Genomic DNA, 20,243 nt, shown 5'->3' on the forward strand with positions numbered 1-20,243 from the left:
GTTTTTAGGCCTGCTAAAAACAGCGTGTCTCTTATCGGAAAACGACTTAAGTTTTTTTTTTTTTTCAATTGACTAGAGTCAGAGAATATAAAGACACGATATTTGTCGCTTGGCAGCATCACAACTATACTTTATATATATTTATATTATATATACGTATATTATATATATATAACGTACGACAGTGCTTTTACAAAACGCGAAAATTGCGCTCTAATTATTTTTCAAGCGTTTTTTTGTTTCTGTTTTTTTTTCTCTGGATGTTTACAATATTATCACTTTGTAGAATCTAACGCAGAAAAATATAATATTTTCATTTTTTTGTTTGTTTGTTAAAAAATAAATCGTCATCAATACGGCGGAATGAAATTTTATTATTACATCTCATAACATCGAAAAAAAGATGCTTTGGTACATGAATTAATTTCTTTTAAAGTATATATCGGCTTTGTTAGATAGCATATGCGCTACTGGCGATTTTTTAATATACTTGAAAAATTTTAGTTGTTTTACTTTATTCCGAGTTTAATTTGGAACAAGATTTACTAATAACGATTTCGAAATGTGGAGATTTAAAAAAAAATTCATACATATTTTCGGCAAATTTTTTTTCTTTTCTGAAACTGAAGTTTTTTTTTAACTGCAATTACATAACCGTTATATAAATATGTTATTTCTATTCTCCCTAAAAATAATTCGAAGATAAAATTTATTATTTAGTATTTAAAAATAATTCGGAGATAAAATTTATTGTTTTAGTTTTAAAACAAAGTTTTAACAGCAATATATATATATATTTTTTGTTTGTTTGCAACTTAACAATTAATTAACGTTTGTAGTTTTAACAGAAATTTGTGAATATGTAACAAACTGTTTTTGGTATATTATATATAACAGTTACGCCTCGTGCAAGTATTTAAAAATTTTGTTTTGACTAGATTCGTACTTTTTTTTCTGGTACGAAAAATTATTTTAAAATATATATAGATTTATTTTTTGTTAAAAATTAGATAAAATATATAAAACTGTTATAATAGAGAATTTCGATAAAATTCTGAGTTTGCTGACAACTATATGTGTTATGGAATGAAAAAATTCATCTTTTGCGATCGCTTATTTTACGTACGTTTTTCTTATCAATAATTGCTGTTTTCTTCCTTACAGTGCAGCTTTCAAATTTCATGTTCTTTATTTTTGGAATAAATTTCTTCTTCTTCTTCTTTTTTCTTTCACAATCTGTGCATAATTTTCTTTTTAAAAAGAGAAATTAATAAAAAAAATATGATTAATTATGGTCTTTTTATGGATTTAAAAGAAGGATACAACTTTTTATCTATTTTTGGAATCATTATATTAAAGTGCAATTCCCTCGATGTAAATACGGTTGATCAATTCTTTTGTTTTGCATATGGCGCGTTACATGAAACGAAGTATTTTCTGTTGGACGTTTATAAGTTATCTCGTCTTTTTTTTTTTAAACGATCAATGTGAAAGCTTAATGTAGGAGAAAGAAAAGACTTTTTTTTTACTGTCAACTTTTTTCCCTTGGCAACGCACAGTCGAGTTTCATAACAAAGTGAATTAAGTAAATTCTAAAATCGATAAATTACATGATATTTTAATTAAAATAACTTAAAATAAATATATTTGAAAATAATAATTAATTTTCAAGAGCATTCAATCACAGCTGTGGTCTTAAGTAATTGGTTTCTTATTTTTTTTTTTTTTATTTTTTTTTGTTATAAATTAACAGTATTAGTTTTTATTATATTTATATATGTATGTATATGTTGAGTATAAGTCGGGAATGTAATTATAATAATCAAATGTATTAGTTTTTATCTTATAGTGCTTCTCATTTTGAGTCATATTTCGTATCAGTTCTACCTCTTTTACATAACAGTTTTATAACTATTTCATTAACGGAAATACAAGATTGGGTTTTAATTTTAACATAAAATAATTTACGTATTTATGTTTAATGGACCGTTTGCAAAATAGTTATGTTACTTCTATATAATATAACTGTTATGAAGCATATACATAACTACATTCTAAAATTGATAATAGACGTAGACTGCAAAACAATATTTAAATCCGTTTTCTTTATTTTATCAGTAAAAGCAATCTACAAAATGTTTTATTAATTTAATTTTTTTGTTTTGATGAAAAATATTTTTTTTAATTGACATTATTAATTTTAAAAAGTAATTTTTCTTTTATTATTCTCTTTCAGAAATTTAGGAAAAGGAAATTTAGGAAGAAATTTAGAAAACTTATGAAGAACTTATGAAGTATTGAATGAAATTTTTGAAATAAATAATATGGAAATAAAATGATATATTGAAACACTAATACATAAAAATAATAATATATTAAAATATCAATATTCTATAATAGTGAAAAAATAAAATAAAAATGTAGTTTAGAATAAATGAATATTAATAATAAAAATAATATTTTTGAATGAACAGTATTTTTAAATTTAGTATTAATTTATTTAATTTATTTAATTTATTTAATTTATTTTTGAAAAACTTGTAATGTTAACGATTGTTTATTTTGTTTATTTTATTTATTTATCAATATAGAGAATATAGTAGATTGAGTTTACCACTAAAATAATAAAAAAACACAATTAGAATATTATTTTCAGTGTAGATTTGTTACAAAAATTGCTGAGTCCCATATTTTCTTTTTGAAATTTCCTTGATGATTTTCATTATTTTTTTTTTTTGCGAGAAATTGAAAATTTTTAAAACTAATGACGCGATAGAAAAGTTTTTTCTTCATTTTTTGTCGGTTTACACGCAAATTTTTTTATAAAAATAAAGTGAATCGAACACAATAATATATTATATTTTATTGAGACGAGATACTCAGCAATAAGAAATGAAAAGAATAATTAAATTTTTGTAACCCCCCATAAAAGTCATGTGGGTTACGCGTGCTCCCTTGGTTTTTGGTGCCCGTTTGGCTGTGTTATTGCTTTTTTTTTTACTTCTTCACTTCCGGTCCAGCAATGGGCACTTCTTGGCGAACTTTGTGTCCTCGGAAACTAGCTTGAATTTTCGTTGCCGCCTTGTTTAGGTCAGGATCTGATAGGTCAATTCCTTCCAGCTCGTTAACGGCATCGTCCACCTGAAACATGTAATTTTTCCTCTGTCTTTACTAATTGTCGAAATTTAATTGAAAATTCTCTTAATTTTCTATTTAGTTAATTAATTTTTTTAATTTAATATCAATTGTTTACTGTTCTATTTGATCGTTCAACTCAATTTTTTATATTTTAAATGAAAGAAAATATATTTTATATTTATTTGTTAAATAATCTTTAACGTCCGAGATTTTTTTTATAAATTAAGGCAATGAATATAAATATTTATTTACTCCAACGTTTCGAAATCTAAATAATTTTCTCTTCAGGGAGTCTATCTAAAAAATATATACAAAATTAAAATAATAAAAAAATAATTTTAACAATAATATAAAAATTGATGAATAATTTATTTTACCAAAAATTAATAATTATAATAAACGAAGACTTAAATAATATGTCCTGAGGATGTCTGGAGTCAGAAAATAATAATGAAACTTAATATTGATAAAATGGAATAAAAATAAAAATTCATTGAAAAAATAAAAAAATAACTATAAATAAATAAAAATTTTTTAAAATTAATAATAAAGGAATTAGTGAAAAATTGAAAATAAAAATTAAATTAATAATTAATAAAAGAATTAGTTAAAAAAATAAGAATTGAATTATAATTAATAAGAATCAATTTATAATAAAAATAAATTTATGAAAACTTAATAAAAAACTGATCAGGGCCATTGTCAGGGCATATAATTTAAGCCTTCGTTTATTTTACATATTAATTTTTGATAAGATAATTATTCATTAATTTTTATTTATTGTTAAAATGATTTTTTTATTATTATTTTAATTTTGTATATATTTTTTGGATAGACTCCCTGAAGAGGAAATCATTTATAGATTTCGAAACGTTGGAGTAAATAAATATTTATATTCATTGTCCGAATGTTTTCGTATATTTGCCTTATTTTATATTTACATACTGTATTTTTCATTTTCAATTTATTCTACTTCAGATATTTAATATTTAATGAAAAAAAAAATTAATTGAAATCCCCCTTTTTCTCTTTTCTTTATTTTTATTGTCTTAAATTAATAAAAATCCCCAGAAACACCTAAAATCATGCATATTATGCATAAAAATTCTGCGATTTCTGAAATTAAATTTAATTTTATAAATTAATAGTCATAAATAGTTGCAGATTATTATTTACTCTTAATTAATAAAAGTAATTTAATAGAAATTATTTTTTTCATACACTGAGAAAATCATATTTTTGAATCAAACATAATTTTCTTTATCATACAGTCAACTAAAAATTATTTTTGAATTAAATAATTTTAAATAATTAATTTTTGAATAAATAATTTTGATTCAACAAAATATAATAAAGTTGATGCAATAAAAATTAAGTTTAATTAAATTACAGTGAAACCTGTCGGAATGAAACTCGATTTTTTAAATTTTATTACAGTAAATCCTTAAATTGTTTTATAATTTATTTTTGTAATAATTTATAATTTTACAATATTTTAGAATTAAGTAAAATAATTCTTGTTGGAAATTGTTTAACGTAAAAAAATTTTTAAAATAGAGTTGCATTCCGACAGGTTCGACTGTATAACATATATTGAGTTCAAATATATTTTTTTTGGTTGGCTACTTATTTTTGAAATAAAAAAAAAATTTTTTCTCAGTGTGTATTAATTTTGTTGATAATAATTTTAATATAAAGTATTTTCTTTCCTTTCTGTTTCAGGTGAGTTAAACACATTTTTCCTGTCAGGTTTATTTTGTAAGTAAATACTAAATATTGATTAAAATGTAAGTAAATATTTAATTATATATTTATATGTAAAAGTTTTAATATTTCGGTTTAATTAAATTTTTCTGGTTCATTCGAACAAATAATATATTTAATTCAAACATAAATTATTTTGGTTTACTGAAAAAAAGTTTATTCGATTCAAATGAAAGATTACTTGTCTATTGTTAAATAAATATTAATTTGTGACTTTTTAAATATTATTTGTATGAAATACTAAAATTATTGTGATGACCAGAAGTTAAACGTTCAAATGAACGAAATATTTATTAATTGAAATTATTTTCGTAAATTACTTATTGAAATAAAAATTAAAAACTTCGATTTCTAAATAATAATTTTGCGTCATTATGAAAAAAATAATTATAATTATTTATAATTATTATATAATTTTTTTTTTCTATAATGACGCAAAATTATTGTCGTGAAAATTTAATTTGAACATTCAGAACTTTGGAATTATAATTCTTAATTAAAACACAGTTTTTTCTAATGATATCAAATTGAGTCAAAAAAACGAAGCAAAACGTTTTGATTACTTCAATCAAATAATAATAAATTTTTTTTTCGTTTTCTTTTTTTAATTTTTTATTCAATTTTATTTAATATTCTATTTATTTAACAATTTTCTTCCCTTATTTTCTTTTCATCTGATTTAAGTGGAATGTTGAAAAGGTTTTTAAGAAAACTTTCAATCAATCCATCCCGTGACTTTATGAACTTAAATTTATTTTCCAGTAGAGAAGAAAATGCTTGCTTTTTGGATACAAAATAAGGTCAAAGGGTCAATTCGTTATTCGTTTACTGTGTCTAGGCAAAAAAAAAAATTGAAGGAAAAAATATTTTGCGATAATATTTATTTTTGTGATAAGACTTCTATTTGAAGTTTTCGCGTTCAAAAGAATATGGAAGATAAACATTTACATATGCGGAAGAGATATTTAACTTGGAATTGCGTCTCTAGGATTATTTTAGAGAATAGTAGGAATTCTGGTATATTTTACTGTAGTAAAGTAGAATTCTATAGTCTATTAAAATAAGGATTTTATGTCTGTAGCTCATTGATAGTGAGTAGACGAGTAGACATTACATAGATTTTTTGCTCCACCGAATCTATTCTCTATTGTGTGCACAATACGTATATACCCAGGTGCGAATTTTGGTCGGCCGCCAGAGTTGGCAGGTCGGGCCCAGGTCGGCCCATCTATGGCTGCCAATAGGTCGGCAGCCAAAGTCGGGCCGACTTTGGTTACTGTTTCCACCCAAGGTTGGGCCGACTATGGCAGCCAGAGTGTAAAAAACCTAATTTCTGTTGGTCGGGCCGACTCTGGCCTGAGTCGGGCCGATGGTCGGCAAAACTATGGCAGCCAGAGTGTAAAAAACCTAATTTCTGTTGGTCGGGCCGACTCTGGCCTCAGTCGGGCCGATGGTCGGTAAAACTATGGCAGCCAGAGTGTAAAAAACCTAATTTCTGTTGGTCGGGCCGACTCTGGCCTGAGTCGGGCCGATGGTCGGTAAAACTATGGCAGCCAGAGTGTAAAAAACCTAATTTCTGTTGGTCGGGCCGACTCTGGCCTCAGTCGGGCCGATGGTCGGTAAAACTATGGCAGCCAGAGTGTAAAAAACCTAATTTCTGTTGGTCGGGCCGACTCTGGCCTGAGTCGGGCCGATGGTCGGTAAAACTATGGCAGCCAGAGTGTAAAAAACCTAATTTCTGTTGGTCGGGCCGACTCTGGCCTCAGTCGGGCCGATGGTCGGTAAAACTATGGCAGCCAGAGTGTAAAAAACCTAATTTCTGTTGGTCGGGCCGACTCTGGCCTCAGTCGGGCCGATGGTCGGTAAAACTATGGCAGCCAGAGTGTAAAAAACCTAATTTCTGTTGGTCGGGCCGACTCTGGCCTGAGTCGGGCCGATGGTCGGTAAAACTATGGCAGCCAGAGTGTAAAAAACCTAATTTCTGTTGGTCGGGCCGACTCTGGCCTGAGTCGGGCCGATGGTCGGTAAAACTATGGCAGCCAGAGTGTAAAAAACCTAATTTCTGTTGGTCGGGCCGACTCTGGCCTGAGTCGGGCCGATGGTCGGTAAAACTATGGCAGCCAGAGTGAAAAAAACCTAATTTCTGTTGGTCGGGCCGACTCTGGCCTGAGTCGGGCCGATGGTCGGTAAAACTATGGCAGCCAGAGTGTAAAAAACCTAATTTCTGTTGGTCGGGCCGACTCTGGCCTCAGTCGGGCCGATGGTCGGTAAAACTATGGCAGCCAGAGTGTAAAAAACCTAATTTCTGTTGGTCGGGCCGACTCTGGCCTGAGTCGGGCCGATGGTCGGTAAAACTATGGCAGCCAGAGTGTAAAAAACCTAATTTCTGTTGGTCGGGCCGACTCTGGCCTCAGTCGGGCCGATGGTCGGTAAAACTATGGCAGCCAGAGTGTAAAAAACCTAATTTCTGTTGGTCGGGCCGACTCTGGCCTGAGTCGGGCCGATGGTCGGTAAAACTATGGCAGCCAGAGTGAAAAAAACCTAATTTCTGTTGGTCGGGCCGACTCTGGCCTGAGTCGGGCCGATGGTCGGTAAAACTATGGCAGCCAGAGTGTAAAAAACCTAATTTCTGTTGGTCGGGCCGATGGTCGGTAAAACTATGGCAGCCAGAGTTTAAAAAACCTAATTTCTGTTGGTCGGGCCGACTCTGGCCTGAGTCGGGCCGATGGTCGGTAAAACTATGGCAGCCAGAGTGTAAAAAACCTAATTTCTGTTGGTCGGGCCGACTCTGGCCACGGTTGGCCCGACCATCTTAAAAAACATTTCTATACTGCCATGGTAGAAATTAAAAGTTTTTGTGTTAATTATTTTAGCTAAAATGGATTAAACAAAAACTAATAAACGTTATCTGATTTATTAATCGTTATGAATTACAAATTTCTTTTTTTAAATTGCAGCTTATAAATTCATTTTTGTTCTTAGGCTTTCATGTAAGCGTAGCGTAATGGTTAGCGTGTTAGACTTCGGTGCGTTAGGTTGCGAGTTCGATCCCTGCGAGCGTTAGAAATTTTAATTTGTATTTATGTATAAGATTGCGTCTAGTGTTAAGATGAATGCGATAAATAAATAAATAAATAATGAATATTAAGATATCACTTAATATCTGTTAATTGTAAAGTTAATAATTTTTTGCAAACGGTCGGCCGACTATTGGCTGCCAAGGTCGGCACGACCATGGTTGCCAAAATGAAGCCGACCTTCTTTCTCATGGTCGGGAAAACTTTGGCACCCCTGGTCGGCCCGACTTTGGCAACCATAGTCGGCCCGACCATGTCAGCCACTGGACGGCGGGTGTTACAATTCGCTAGTTCGGCCGACCTTTGGCTGCCAAGGTCGGCACGACCATGGTTGCCAAAATGAAGCCGACCTTCTTTCTCATGGTCGGGAAAACTTTGGCACCCCTGGTCGGCCCGACTTTGGCACCCATGGTCGGCCCGACCATGTTAGCCACTGGACGGCGGGTGTTACAATTCACTAGTTCGGCCGACCTTTGGCTGCCAAGGTCGGCACGACTATCCACTTGGTCGGCGCGACCATGGCCCGACCAACTTTTCGCACCTGGGTATATATATAAATATATATACCTCCACTTCAACTCTAATTCTTCACATTTCCCATGAATATATTTTTATTCAATAACCAGGCTAGCTTTTTTTTTAGAAAAAATTTTTTTCACCAATTCCACATGACGCAAAACGGTGCTGTCAATTTTTTTTTTTATTTTTCAGAAACGTTTTGTTCCTTCTCTTTTTTTTTGTTTTGCAGGTTTGATTAATTTTGCGGAAATAAAAGTGCAACGTGTAAATTTTTATATTTAATTTTCGATAGAAATTCAAATAACTGTTCGGTTATCTTCCTTTCTATTATTAATTTTTCTAATTTGAAAATTCATTTTAATATCCGCCTTCGAGGGCATGTGGAGGACTATACGAGTTTAAAAGTTTAATTCCAACTTCCGGAAATTTCAAATTCGCCAGAGACCTAGAATGATAGGGTAAAGTTTTCAAAGTTAAAAAAAGAGACATCAGGTTGCGGAAAAAAATTCTTCCTTTATTTTTTTTTCTTTACTGGAACATAGATTAAATATTACACTCTGAAAACAAAATTTATTTGATTCAAATAACCGATTAATTGACTGTTATCAATTAAATATTTACTTGAATCAAATAATATTTATTGGAATTAATTAAATAATATTTTAACCAATAATATCAGTGTTTGTAATAAATTTATTCAAATAAATTTTTTTCCAGTGTAGGCTTCGTATTTATTTACTAAAGCCTACTATTTACTACTTTTTCTACGATTTGTTACTATTTCCATACTTTTTTTTACATTTGTGCCACTAAAAACTAATTTTTTCTATGTTTGAGAATTTGCACTACTTTAAATTCGCTAATAGTTGGAATAAAAAAAATTATTTACAAAAATTTTTTAAAAATTCTTATAAACAATTCAAGAGATTTTACTAATATTCTTTCAAACGATTCGATTATTTTCAAAAATGTTCCAATATTCAATTATTTTCAAGAATTTTAATCAAATTCTTCACAAAAATTCAATTATTTAAATAAATATCTCAAATTCTTAGCAGAAATTCAATTATTTTTAAAAGTTTTAATAAAATTCTTCGCAAAAATTCAATTTTTCCATATAAATAATAAACTCATTGCAAAAATTCAATTATTTTAAAAAATTCTAATAAAATTCGCTGCAAAAATTCAATTATTTTCTCTAGAATATTAATTAAATTTTTTGTATGAACATAAATTTTCTTCGAAACAATTGAAATTGTATTTTTACAAATTTTCTTTTATTATTTTCATAAATAATAAAATTTTCACAGGTATGCAATTATTTTATTAATTTTATTTTATTCAATTGCAATTGTTTTTTATACAATTTAAAATTAATTCTTCGAATAATGCAATAATTAATCCTGAAAATTTTTATTAAAATTATTCATAAGAATTCAATTATTTAAACAGATTTTGATAAAGTTCTTTACAAGAATTCAGTTTAAAAAAAAAAAAATTTATTCCATTAATTATTTTTGTTTTTAAATAATTGAATTTTCGTAGAATTTTCTAATAAAAATTTGATTCAAAAATGAATTCCAGTTTTTTCATTAATAATAATTGAATATTAGAAGCTTTTTATTATGAATTTTTATAGAAATAATTAAATTTCAAAAGATTTTTAAATTGAAATGTTTGAAAATTTTAATTGTTGTAAAACTGTAATAATATTTTAATTATTATTTTGAAATAAAGTGACTAAATATTTGAATAATTTTACTAAAAAATTTTAACAAAAGAAATGATTGAATTTTGAAAGAATTACAATTGTGATATTTTAGAAAAATAAATTTTCAAAATAGACTTTATATTCAAATCATTTTAAGTATTTGAATTCATGTGGAATAATAAATATGTATTTAAATATTTAAATATAAAAAAATTATTCTAATTTTGAATTTAATTTAATTTAGACTACTAACTGTGTAGTAAAATTTAATTTTTCGATAGCTATTTTTATTCATCTGAAAGCTACTTTTTGATACTTTTTTGGTATACTTTTATGGAGTAATTAAATTATCAAGTACGAAGTCTGAAATTTGTTAGTAAAGCATAAATGTAGAGTTTTGAGAACAGTTTTGAATTTACTTTTAGAAATTTTATTTTAATATTTTATATTTTAAAGATAATCAATATTTGAATAGGTTTAATTTTAGATAACGAATTTTTGAAGCACATTACGAACTTTATTGGCCGCGTACCATTAGTATGATTTGAAAAAAAGTTCTCGACCACTTTTTTTTCCATTTTCAGAAAGAAAAAGCAGGCCAAGTTTTCGAGGCTGGCTTTCAAAGTTCCATGAAAATTATCGTCCGCCAACTTTAAAGTCCATGCAAATCAGGTCGCGCAGGAAAAAGAAGCGTCGAAAATACGTGGCTTTGTCTGTAAAAATCTGTGACTAGAATCATATTCCAACGGAGTAAATTTCTCCCATTCTTTTGTCTTTACATTAGGAGGGAAAATCTTCCTTCAAAGAAGATTTTCCTTCAATTTTTTTTTCGCTAAAAACTACTCATACTTTTTTAAAAAATATCATACCATTCTTTTTCTTTGTTAAGAAAATTGGACCATTCTTTTTTTTTCTAAGCAAACGGGTATATTAGTCGACAAAAGGCAAACATGCAGTAAAGAATCGTTACCATGTAGGAAAAAAAAGAAGTGAAAAGAAGAAAAAATAATGTCGGCTATGTAAAAATGCCACTTTTATATACCCAATTATGCAAAGAATTTTTTTTATCGACTTTTAAGTTTAATTAGAATCGAGAGTGAAGTAAAGCTATGTTTTCTTCCTCGCGTGAATGAACATAGTTTCAAGTACCATTAGAAAAAGCTACCCTCTCACATGCAAAGTGGATTAAGAACATGTAAATTGTAATTACACTTGCGCATTTGAATTTCATCGCCTTCCTAACCTTCTCTTATTTTGCTGCTACCCTTCATATTCGCTGTTCGTTTCCAGAGTTAGAAAATTTCGTTTGCTATATATGTGCATATGTATTTGCATACATCACACGTGTGTACATCACACTATATATCTCAACTCTCGATTCTATACAAGGATGCGTTAATTTGTGACAATTACATTTCTGTGGTCGACATGTACGTGATGAAATCATGATGTTTGAAGGCTGTCATGCATCATGTATATGTAATGTTGATGCTTCCTTCTTTTGCGATAAAATTACTGTCTTTATATCAGAGAGACAAAAGTCTTTGAAATTTAACTCTCCGAACTTTGTATATATAATTTAGCAGTACTACAATTCAGTTGAGAAATCGATATTTTCTATTTGACCTGGTAATCGATATTTCAACTATAGGGGTGAATTCTAAACAATATTTCCCATTGGTCTATTTTTTTATACATATTTCTAATTTTCTAATCGAGATTAATTTCTAAATTCTTATCTAATTAAGTGCTCATCTTTAAAATCTCACACTTTTTCTGAGCATAGCAAATTTGAGACAAAAAACGAATCAAAAATGGTGCAAAGAAACAATTTTCAGGGTTGCCATAGATCAGGGAAGTCAGGGAATTCAGGAAAAAGTCGGGGTAAGTAGAATTGGTCAGGGAAATCAGGGAAAAATCAGAGATTATTATAAAAATTTGATTTTTAAAATTCATAATAGATAATTCTGAATTGTGAAAAGTTTTTAAAAATAATTAAATTTTACAAAGAATTCTATTAAAATTGTTAAGAATAATAATTAAATGTCTGCCTGGAATTTTATTAAAATTTTTTGAAAATAATTGAATTCCTAAACAGCATTTTATTATTTATAAAAATAATTGAATTCTTGCGAATTAATATTAGAATTTTAAAATTAAAAAAATCTTTTTTTTTTTATTTTTGATTATATTAGAATTTTTTTAAATACCTAATTGAATTTCCAAGAAAAAATTTATTACTTTTAAAATTAATTGAATTCTTGTGATGAATATTGTTATTCATGAAAATAATTGAATTTTGCAAAGAATTTTATTAAAATGTTTAAAAAGAATTGGATTTCTGCGAATAATTTTTTTATTTTTAAAAATAATAATAAGAATAAGAAGAATAATAATAATAAGAATAATAAGAATTTTTTAAACATTATTTTAAATAATTAATTTTTTCGAAATATAATAAATATGTTAAAATTTTATTCAATTCTTGTGTAAAAATTTATTTGTGAAAATAATTGAATTTTTCGAATAATTAATAATAAAAAATAATCAGGCAAGTCAGGGAATTCAGGAAAAAGTCAGAGATTATTATAAAAAGTATTGGAAAAATTAAATTTTTAAAATTCATAAGAAAATTCTGAATTTTTGTGTCTTTTTTGTTAGCCTCATAAACTATGAATATAATTACGACAATAATTCATTTGCTATTTCTAACAATAATTTCTTTTTAAATAACGTAATTCTTGAAGAACTATCATAAAATTATACGAATTATAAATTATTTAATGAATAATTTTACATAAATATTTCAAAATTAATTCAATTTTAAAAGAATGCCGTTGACAATTTTCATAAATAGATGAACTTCAAAAGGTTTCAATTTAACATTTTATAAAATTACTATTTTGAATGAATTCAATTAGAAACTTTAAAGAATTAAAATTTAAAAAAAATTTTAAAAACTCAAGTTCATTTGAAATTAGTTGAATTTTTCAATATATATTTAATAAATTTATAAAAGAGTTTTAGTTAAAAACTAAAAAAAATGAGTTTTAGAGAAGTTACAAATGATTAGAGAAATTCAATTATTTTCAAAATTAATAAATTTCTTCGCAGAAATTCAATTATGATAAAAAATTTTAAAATATTTTAGTCAAAAACTCAATTATCTTTATAAATAAGAAAATTCTTTACCAAAATTCATTTATTTTCAATAATTTTCAAAAATCTTCTTCCATTCAATGATTTTTAATATCTATCATTTAAATAAAATCAAAATTTTACAGGAATTAAATTATTTTTTATTAAATTCCTTGAAAGAATTTTATTTTTAAAAATTTCAACAGAATTCTTTACAAAAGTTCAATTATTTTCATAAATAATAACATTCTGCGTAGAAATTCAATTGTTTTCATAAATAATAAAATTCTGCGCAGAAATTCAATTATTTTTAAAAGTTTTAATAAAATTCTTCATAGAAATTAAATTATTATTTTCAAAATAATAAAATTCTTAGCAAAAATTCAATTATTTTTATAAATGTTAAAATTCTTGGAAAAAATTTCAATTATTTTAATAAATAATCAAATTCGTCACAAAAATTCAATTATTTTTATTTTTATATAAATAGTAAAATTCTTTGCAGATATTCAATTATTTTCATAAATAATAAAATTCTTAGCAAAAATTCAATTATTTTTAAAAGTTTTAATAAAATTCTTCATAGAAATTAAATGATTATTATAATTATAATAAAATTCGTCGCAAAAATTCAATTATTTTTATTTTTATAGAAGTAGTAAAATTTTTTTAAGGAATAAATAATTTTCATAAATAATAAAATTTTGGGAGTAATTTAATTACCTATTTAAAATACGATTATGATAAAATTTTTCCAAAAAAATCAACTATTTAAAAGAATTTTTACAAAATTCTACGCCGGAATTGAATTATTTTCAAAAAATTTAATAATATTTTTTATATGTATTCAATTATTTTCAATAAAATTTTAATCACATTCGTTGGAAAAATGTTGTAGTAATTCAATTATTTTTATTACCTTAGATAAATTTAATTATTTTGAATATAATTTTAATAAAATTCTTCGAAAAAATTGAATTATTTTCATAAATAGATAATAAATTTTGTGCAGCAATTCAATTATTTTTAATACAATTTTAATCGAAATATCTCGAAAAATGTTATTATTTTTAAGAATTTTTTTAAAATTGGTCAAAAGTATTAAATTATTTTAAAATTTGTTGATAAAATCCTTTAGAAGAATTAAATTTGAAGAAACATTCAATTATTCAATAAAATATTTATGTTTGTATTTAAATAATTGAATTCTCGCTGAATTTTTAATAAAAATTTATTTAATAATGAATTTCAGTTAAAAATTTTAAATAATCTATCACTTAATTGTTGTAAAACATTAAGGAATCAATTACTCCGAGTCGAAGACTCGGAGTGATTGAAATCTTCATGTTTTATAATAATCGAGATAATAATATTCCTTATAAGTTATTAAATTTCAAACGGTTTGAATTGGAAATTTTTGAAAATCTCTATACCGTACAATTTAATTAAAACTTTTAATTTTTAATTTTAAAAATACCTCTTACTTTTACCATTCGGTTTAACGTTAAAGTACATAAAAAGTTAAAAAAAAGATAATCATTTTCCAATTTTCAAGGTTGGTAAATAGCAATAAATTATAGCCCTCTTATTTAACAATTTATTATTTAAATTTCAAGAATTCATAAGAATCAATAAGGCTGTAAAGTTTATTATATATATATATATATACGTACACTAAATTTTATCACAAAGGAAAATCAGTTCGGATTTTGCACATTTTTTTACAAAATATAAAAGAGCAAAGAGGCAATTTAAAATTTATCTCTAAATCTATATATAAGAAGTGGTGGAGGGAAAGTTTAATAATTTTCTTTTCTCTTTATTTTTTTTTTTTAATTAAAAACTTTTGTTGTAATTATATTTTAGGTACTTAGTTGAGGTCACTTGTTAAACTTTTTAGTTATAGAGGGTCTTTTGTGGAAATTACAACTTTTATTCTTGTGATTATTGTTCATCATGCTGGTAGGATCTCAACGCTTAAAACATTGAACAATCCTGACAAATCTTCATTTCACTAGGAAACGAGCTGCATAAATTTGCAATATAATGAACAGCCTGGTTGTCAAAATTTACATTTCAAAATGGGATCTAATTGTACTTTATACTGACTGATTTAACTCAGATTGTCTTTTGTTGAATGCACCTTTTTTCCGAAAAGAGGAAGGAAGAGCAAGTAATATTTCCATACGCGATAAATTCTTATTCTGGCACATTTATTTGTTTACCTTTACATGTTAATTTATTTATGGGTTTATATATTTACACATTATTTTATTCTACAATTTTACAATTGTGGTATTTTCATATTCTATGTGGCAACCATGTTATGGTAAATAATATAATTATACTAAATAATAATTATGTTGAATAATAATTGCACGAAATTAAAATACTAAATAATACTTATACTGAATATTACAATTACAGACTTTGCAGTCGATAATTAATTTTAGAAAAGTAGTAAAAAAGTAGTTATCGAAAAATTAAAATTGACAACCAAAAAAACTTTTTTTAGACTTTTCACGAAACTGACAAAAATTCCATCCTATATTTTATTTTTCTGACTTTCTTCTAATTTCCATCAAAAATATATACTTCTTTTTTTATCTTGCTAATAAATTCAATTCCTGCAACGAATTTTATTATTTATGAAAGAATTTAAATATTTATAAAAAAAATTTAATTCTTGCGAAGAATTTTATAAAAAAATTTTAATAATTGATTTCTTTCGACTAAATTTAATGCAAATTCTAATTTAAATAATTTAATTCCTAAGAAATTTTTATTATTCATGAAAAGAATTAAATTTTTACGAAGATTTTTACAAAATTTTTTTTAAATATTTGAATTTCTGCAATGAGTTTATTATTTATGGAAAAGTTGAATTTTTGTGACAAATTTTATTATTTTATTATTTTATTAAAATAGTTGAATTTTTGTGAAGAATTTTATTAAATTTCTAGAAAATAATTGAATTTTTGCTAAGAATTTCATTATTTTTGAAAATAATAATTGAATTGCTGTGAAGAATTTTATTAAACCTTTTAAATAAATTTGTTTATATTGTGGCCTTGGACCCAAGGCCACCATATAAACAAATTTATTTGACAAAAATTAAGGTCCTGAAAACATTCTAAGTTATTAAACCTTTCAAAAATAATTGAATTTCTGCACAGAATTTTATTATTTATGAAAATAATTGAATTTTTGCTAAGAATTTCATTATTTTTGAAAAATAATAATAATATAATTATATTCCTGTGAACAATTTTATAATAACTTTTAACAATAATTTAATTTCTGCTCAGAATTTTATTATTTATGAAAACAATTGAATTTCTACGCAGAATTTTATTATTTATGAAAATAATTGAACTTTTGTAAAGAATTCTGTTGAATAATTGTTAAAAAAAAAATTCTTTCAAGGAATTATTTAAATGATAGATATTAAAAATCATTGAATGAAAAAAGATTTTTAAAAATAATTGAAAATAAATGAATTTTGGATAAGAATTTTCTTGTTTATAAAGATAATTGAGTTTCTGACGAAAATATTTTTAATTTTTTTATCATAATTTAATTTCTGCGAAGAATTTTATTACTTTCGAAAATAATAATTGAATTTATTCAAATTTTTAAGAATAATTGAATGTCTGCTTGAAATTTTATTAAATTTTTTTGAAAATAATTGAATATTCCTAAACAGCATTTTATTATTTAGAAAAATAATTGAATTCTTGCGAATAATAATATTAGAATTTTTTTAAATAATTGAATTTCCAAGAAGAAATTTTATTACTTTTAAAAATAAATGAATTCTTGTGATGAATATTGTTATTCATGAAAATAATTGAATTTTGCAAAGAATTTTATTCAAATGTTTAAAAAGAATTGAATTTCTGTGAATAATTTTGTTATTTTTGAAAATAATTGAATTATTGAGAAAACTTTTATTAAAATGTTTAAAAAGAATTGAATTTCTGTGAAAAATTTGGTTCTTTTGAAAATTAATTCAATTTTTGCGAAGAATTTTATAAAAATTTTCAAATAATTGTCTTCTTTCGACTAATTTTTTGCAAATTCTAATTTAAATAATTGAATTCTTGAGAAATTTTTATTATTCATGAAAGTAATTGAATTGTAACGAAGATTTTTACACAAAGGTTTTAATTAATTGAGTTCTGTTTGGAAATTTTATAAAAATAGTAAATATTAAAAATCATGAAATTTCAAAAAGTTTTTAAGAATAATTAAATTTTTTACAATAATTGAATTCTTGCGTACGATTTTATTAAAAAATTTGAAAATAATTGAATTTCTTCGAAAAATTTTATTACTTTTGAAAATAATTGAATTTTTGTGATGAAAATTGCTATTTATGAAAATAATTGAATTTTGCAAAGAATTTTATTAAAATGCCTGAAAATAATTGAATTTTTGTGAATAATTTTGTTAATTATCGACATAATTGAATTCTTTCGAAGAATTATTTATGTAAATAATTGAATTTTTGGGAAGAATTTGATTAAACTCTAAAAGAATAATTGAATTATTTCAGAAAAATTTAATTAAAATTGTATTTAAAATAATTAATTTCTTTCGGAAAATTTTATTAAAATATTTGAAAGTAATTAAATTCCTGTGAAAAACTATAATATTGTTGTGAATAATTAAATTCTTCGAAATAATTTTTAAAAAAACATTTTCATAAATAATTGATTTTTACGAGGAACTGAAATTAAATTTTTAAGAATAATTTATTACATTTTTGAGAAATTTCTCTAAAATTGTATTAAAAATAATTGAAATCCTGCGATGAATTTTATTATTTATTTTTTAAAAAACCATTTCTTCAAATAATTGATTTTTTCGAGGAAATAAATTTTTTAGCAATTCCTGTAAAACTGTATTAAAAATAATTAAAATCCTAAGATGAATTTTCTTATTTATGGAAATAATAATTGAATAGTTGTTAAGAATTATATTAAAATTTTCAAAAATAATTGACTTCCTGAGAAGAATTTTATTATTTATAAAAATAATTGTTACACGGAGAAACTTTTAATACCACTAATTCTTAAAACTGGTGGGACATTTTAGTATGTTAGGTTAGATTCAAGGGAAAAACGACATAGGTTATAGAAATTGCTATTGAGACTATCAAAAACACTCATTCAGTATATATTTTACAGTTCTTCATAAGGAAACTAACAAAAATTAGTATGTTGTTTTAGAAAGAAAATAATAATTTTTGCAAAGTTGGGAAAGCCATGAATTAAAAAGAAACACACAACAAATTAATTGTCTATAGATGCTCATAGAGACGATAGTGATACTTGGATCTGATGGTAGATGGCATTAGTGAATGTCACTGTAACTGTAGGTAAATATATTTAACACGACGTAAGAACCTAACCTATATTAATAACGCACACACGCACACGCAAGTAAAGACACGACGATTGGTCACGGAAACCGAAAGATCGCACGATTCGTTAGAAGTACACAGCTGAATCGTCCTTATATATTAAACGAGTGGAAAAATATGTGCCTTCGAGAGAGAGCATTTTTTAAAATAACTTACTAATCAAATTATGTAAATAAGTAAAAGTCGTGAAAAAAATTATGTTATATTGAGGAACAGTTCTTGAATTTAATTTGGCATGAGGAGACATTCACGTTTATTAATAAAAGGTTTTTTTCTTTCATACACGTGTGAATTTCAACTTCGAAAACATTAGGGTTAGTTCGCGACGTCAGGTGATGGACTCGGTGATGCTCGGGCGAAATCGGTTAAGTCCGCCCGCAGTCCTTCCAAAATTGGTATGTTACGTTAGAATGTCTGTTATATATTCTATCTATATGTGGAAAAAAGGTTAGAATTACCGTATCATTTCACAAACAAAAACTGGCATCTTATACTTTTCTAAAGAAAAATAAGACTATTTCTAATGCAGATAGTAATTTTTGTACACCGAAGGTTGCTTAATATATAACGAACTTATCATATTTTCGTATTAATGTTGAAATTATTAGCACAACGCACGAAAAATCCTCACATTCTAACGTACTTTTAGAATAAACATAACCAAATATATTTAATATTATAAGAAAAAGTTTCTCCGTGTATTTTTGAAAATAATTGAATTCTTCATAAGAATTTTATAAACATTGTTTCAAAATTAATTAATTTAAATTAATTAATTTTTTCCAAATATAATAAATATCATGTTAAAATTTTATTTTAAATAATTGAATTCTTGTGTAAAAATTTATTTGTGAAAATAATTGAATTTTTCAAATAATTAATTTAAAGTAGTATTAAAAATAATTGAAATTCTTCGATGATTTTTATTATTTATGAAAATAATTGAATTCTTCCTTAGAATTTTAGCAAAAATATTTTTAAAAAATTGAATTTTAACGAAAAATGTTATTATATTAGTGAAAGTAATTGAATTATTATGAAGAATTGTATAGAAATTTTGTTAAATAATTGATTTTTTCGAAATTCTTTTGAAAATGATATTTTTAATTAATTGAATTCCTGTTAAAATTATATTATTGTTGAAAATAATTGAATTTTGGATGAATTTTATCAATTTTTTTTAAATAAATTGAATTCTTTTGCGAAATTTTATTACAATACTAGATATTGAAAATAATTGAATTTCGAATATTTTTTGAAAAAAATTGAATCGTCTTAATGAATTTTATTATAATTTTTGAGAATATTTTTTTGATTTCTAGTATTAGCGAATTTAAAGTAGTGGAAATTAAAAAAAAACAGAAATATTAGCTATTTGTGCCTGAAATCTAAAAAAAAGTACCCAAATAGTAGCATAATGTAAAAAAAGTGGTAAATAGTAGATTTTAGTAGATGAGTGCAAAGCGTG

The 20,243-nt window shown here is 25.0% G+C and overlaps 1 protein-coding gene across 3 annotated transcripts in view; it reads right to left on the minus strand.

The window, feature by feature from the left end:
• Positions 1 to 2,515: 2,515 nt before the first annotated feature.
• Positions 2,516 to 20,243, minus strand: part of LOC122511172 (nucleolin) — a 165,912-nt gene continuing 148,184 nt past the window's right edge. For all 3 annotated transcript variants that reach the window (XM_043626264.1, XM_043626267.1, XM_043626266.1), the window contains one exon: positions 2,516 to 3,141. In XM_043626264.1, the coding sequence (XP_043482199.1) occupies positions 2,998 to 3,141 (144 nt within the window). In that variant the 3' untranslated portion in view covers positions 2,516 to 2,997. The remainder of the gene's footprint in view (positions 3,142 to 20,243) is intronic.

This window comes from Leptopilina heterotoma, unplaced genomic scaffold (genome assembly GCF_015476425.1).
Source record: "Leptopilina heterotoma isolate Lh14 unplaced genomic scaffold, ASM1547642v1 Lhet_81, whole genome shotgun sequence".
NCBI classification, from domain to species: domain Eukaryota; kingdom Metazoa; phylum Arthropoda; class Insecta; order Hymenoptera; family Figitidae; genus Leptopilina; species Leptopilina heterotoma.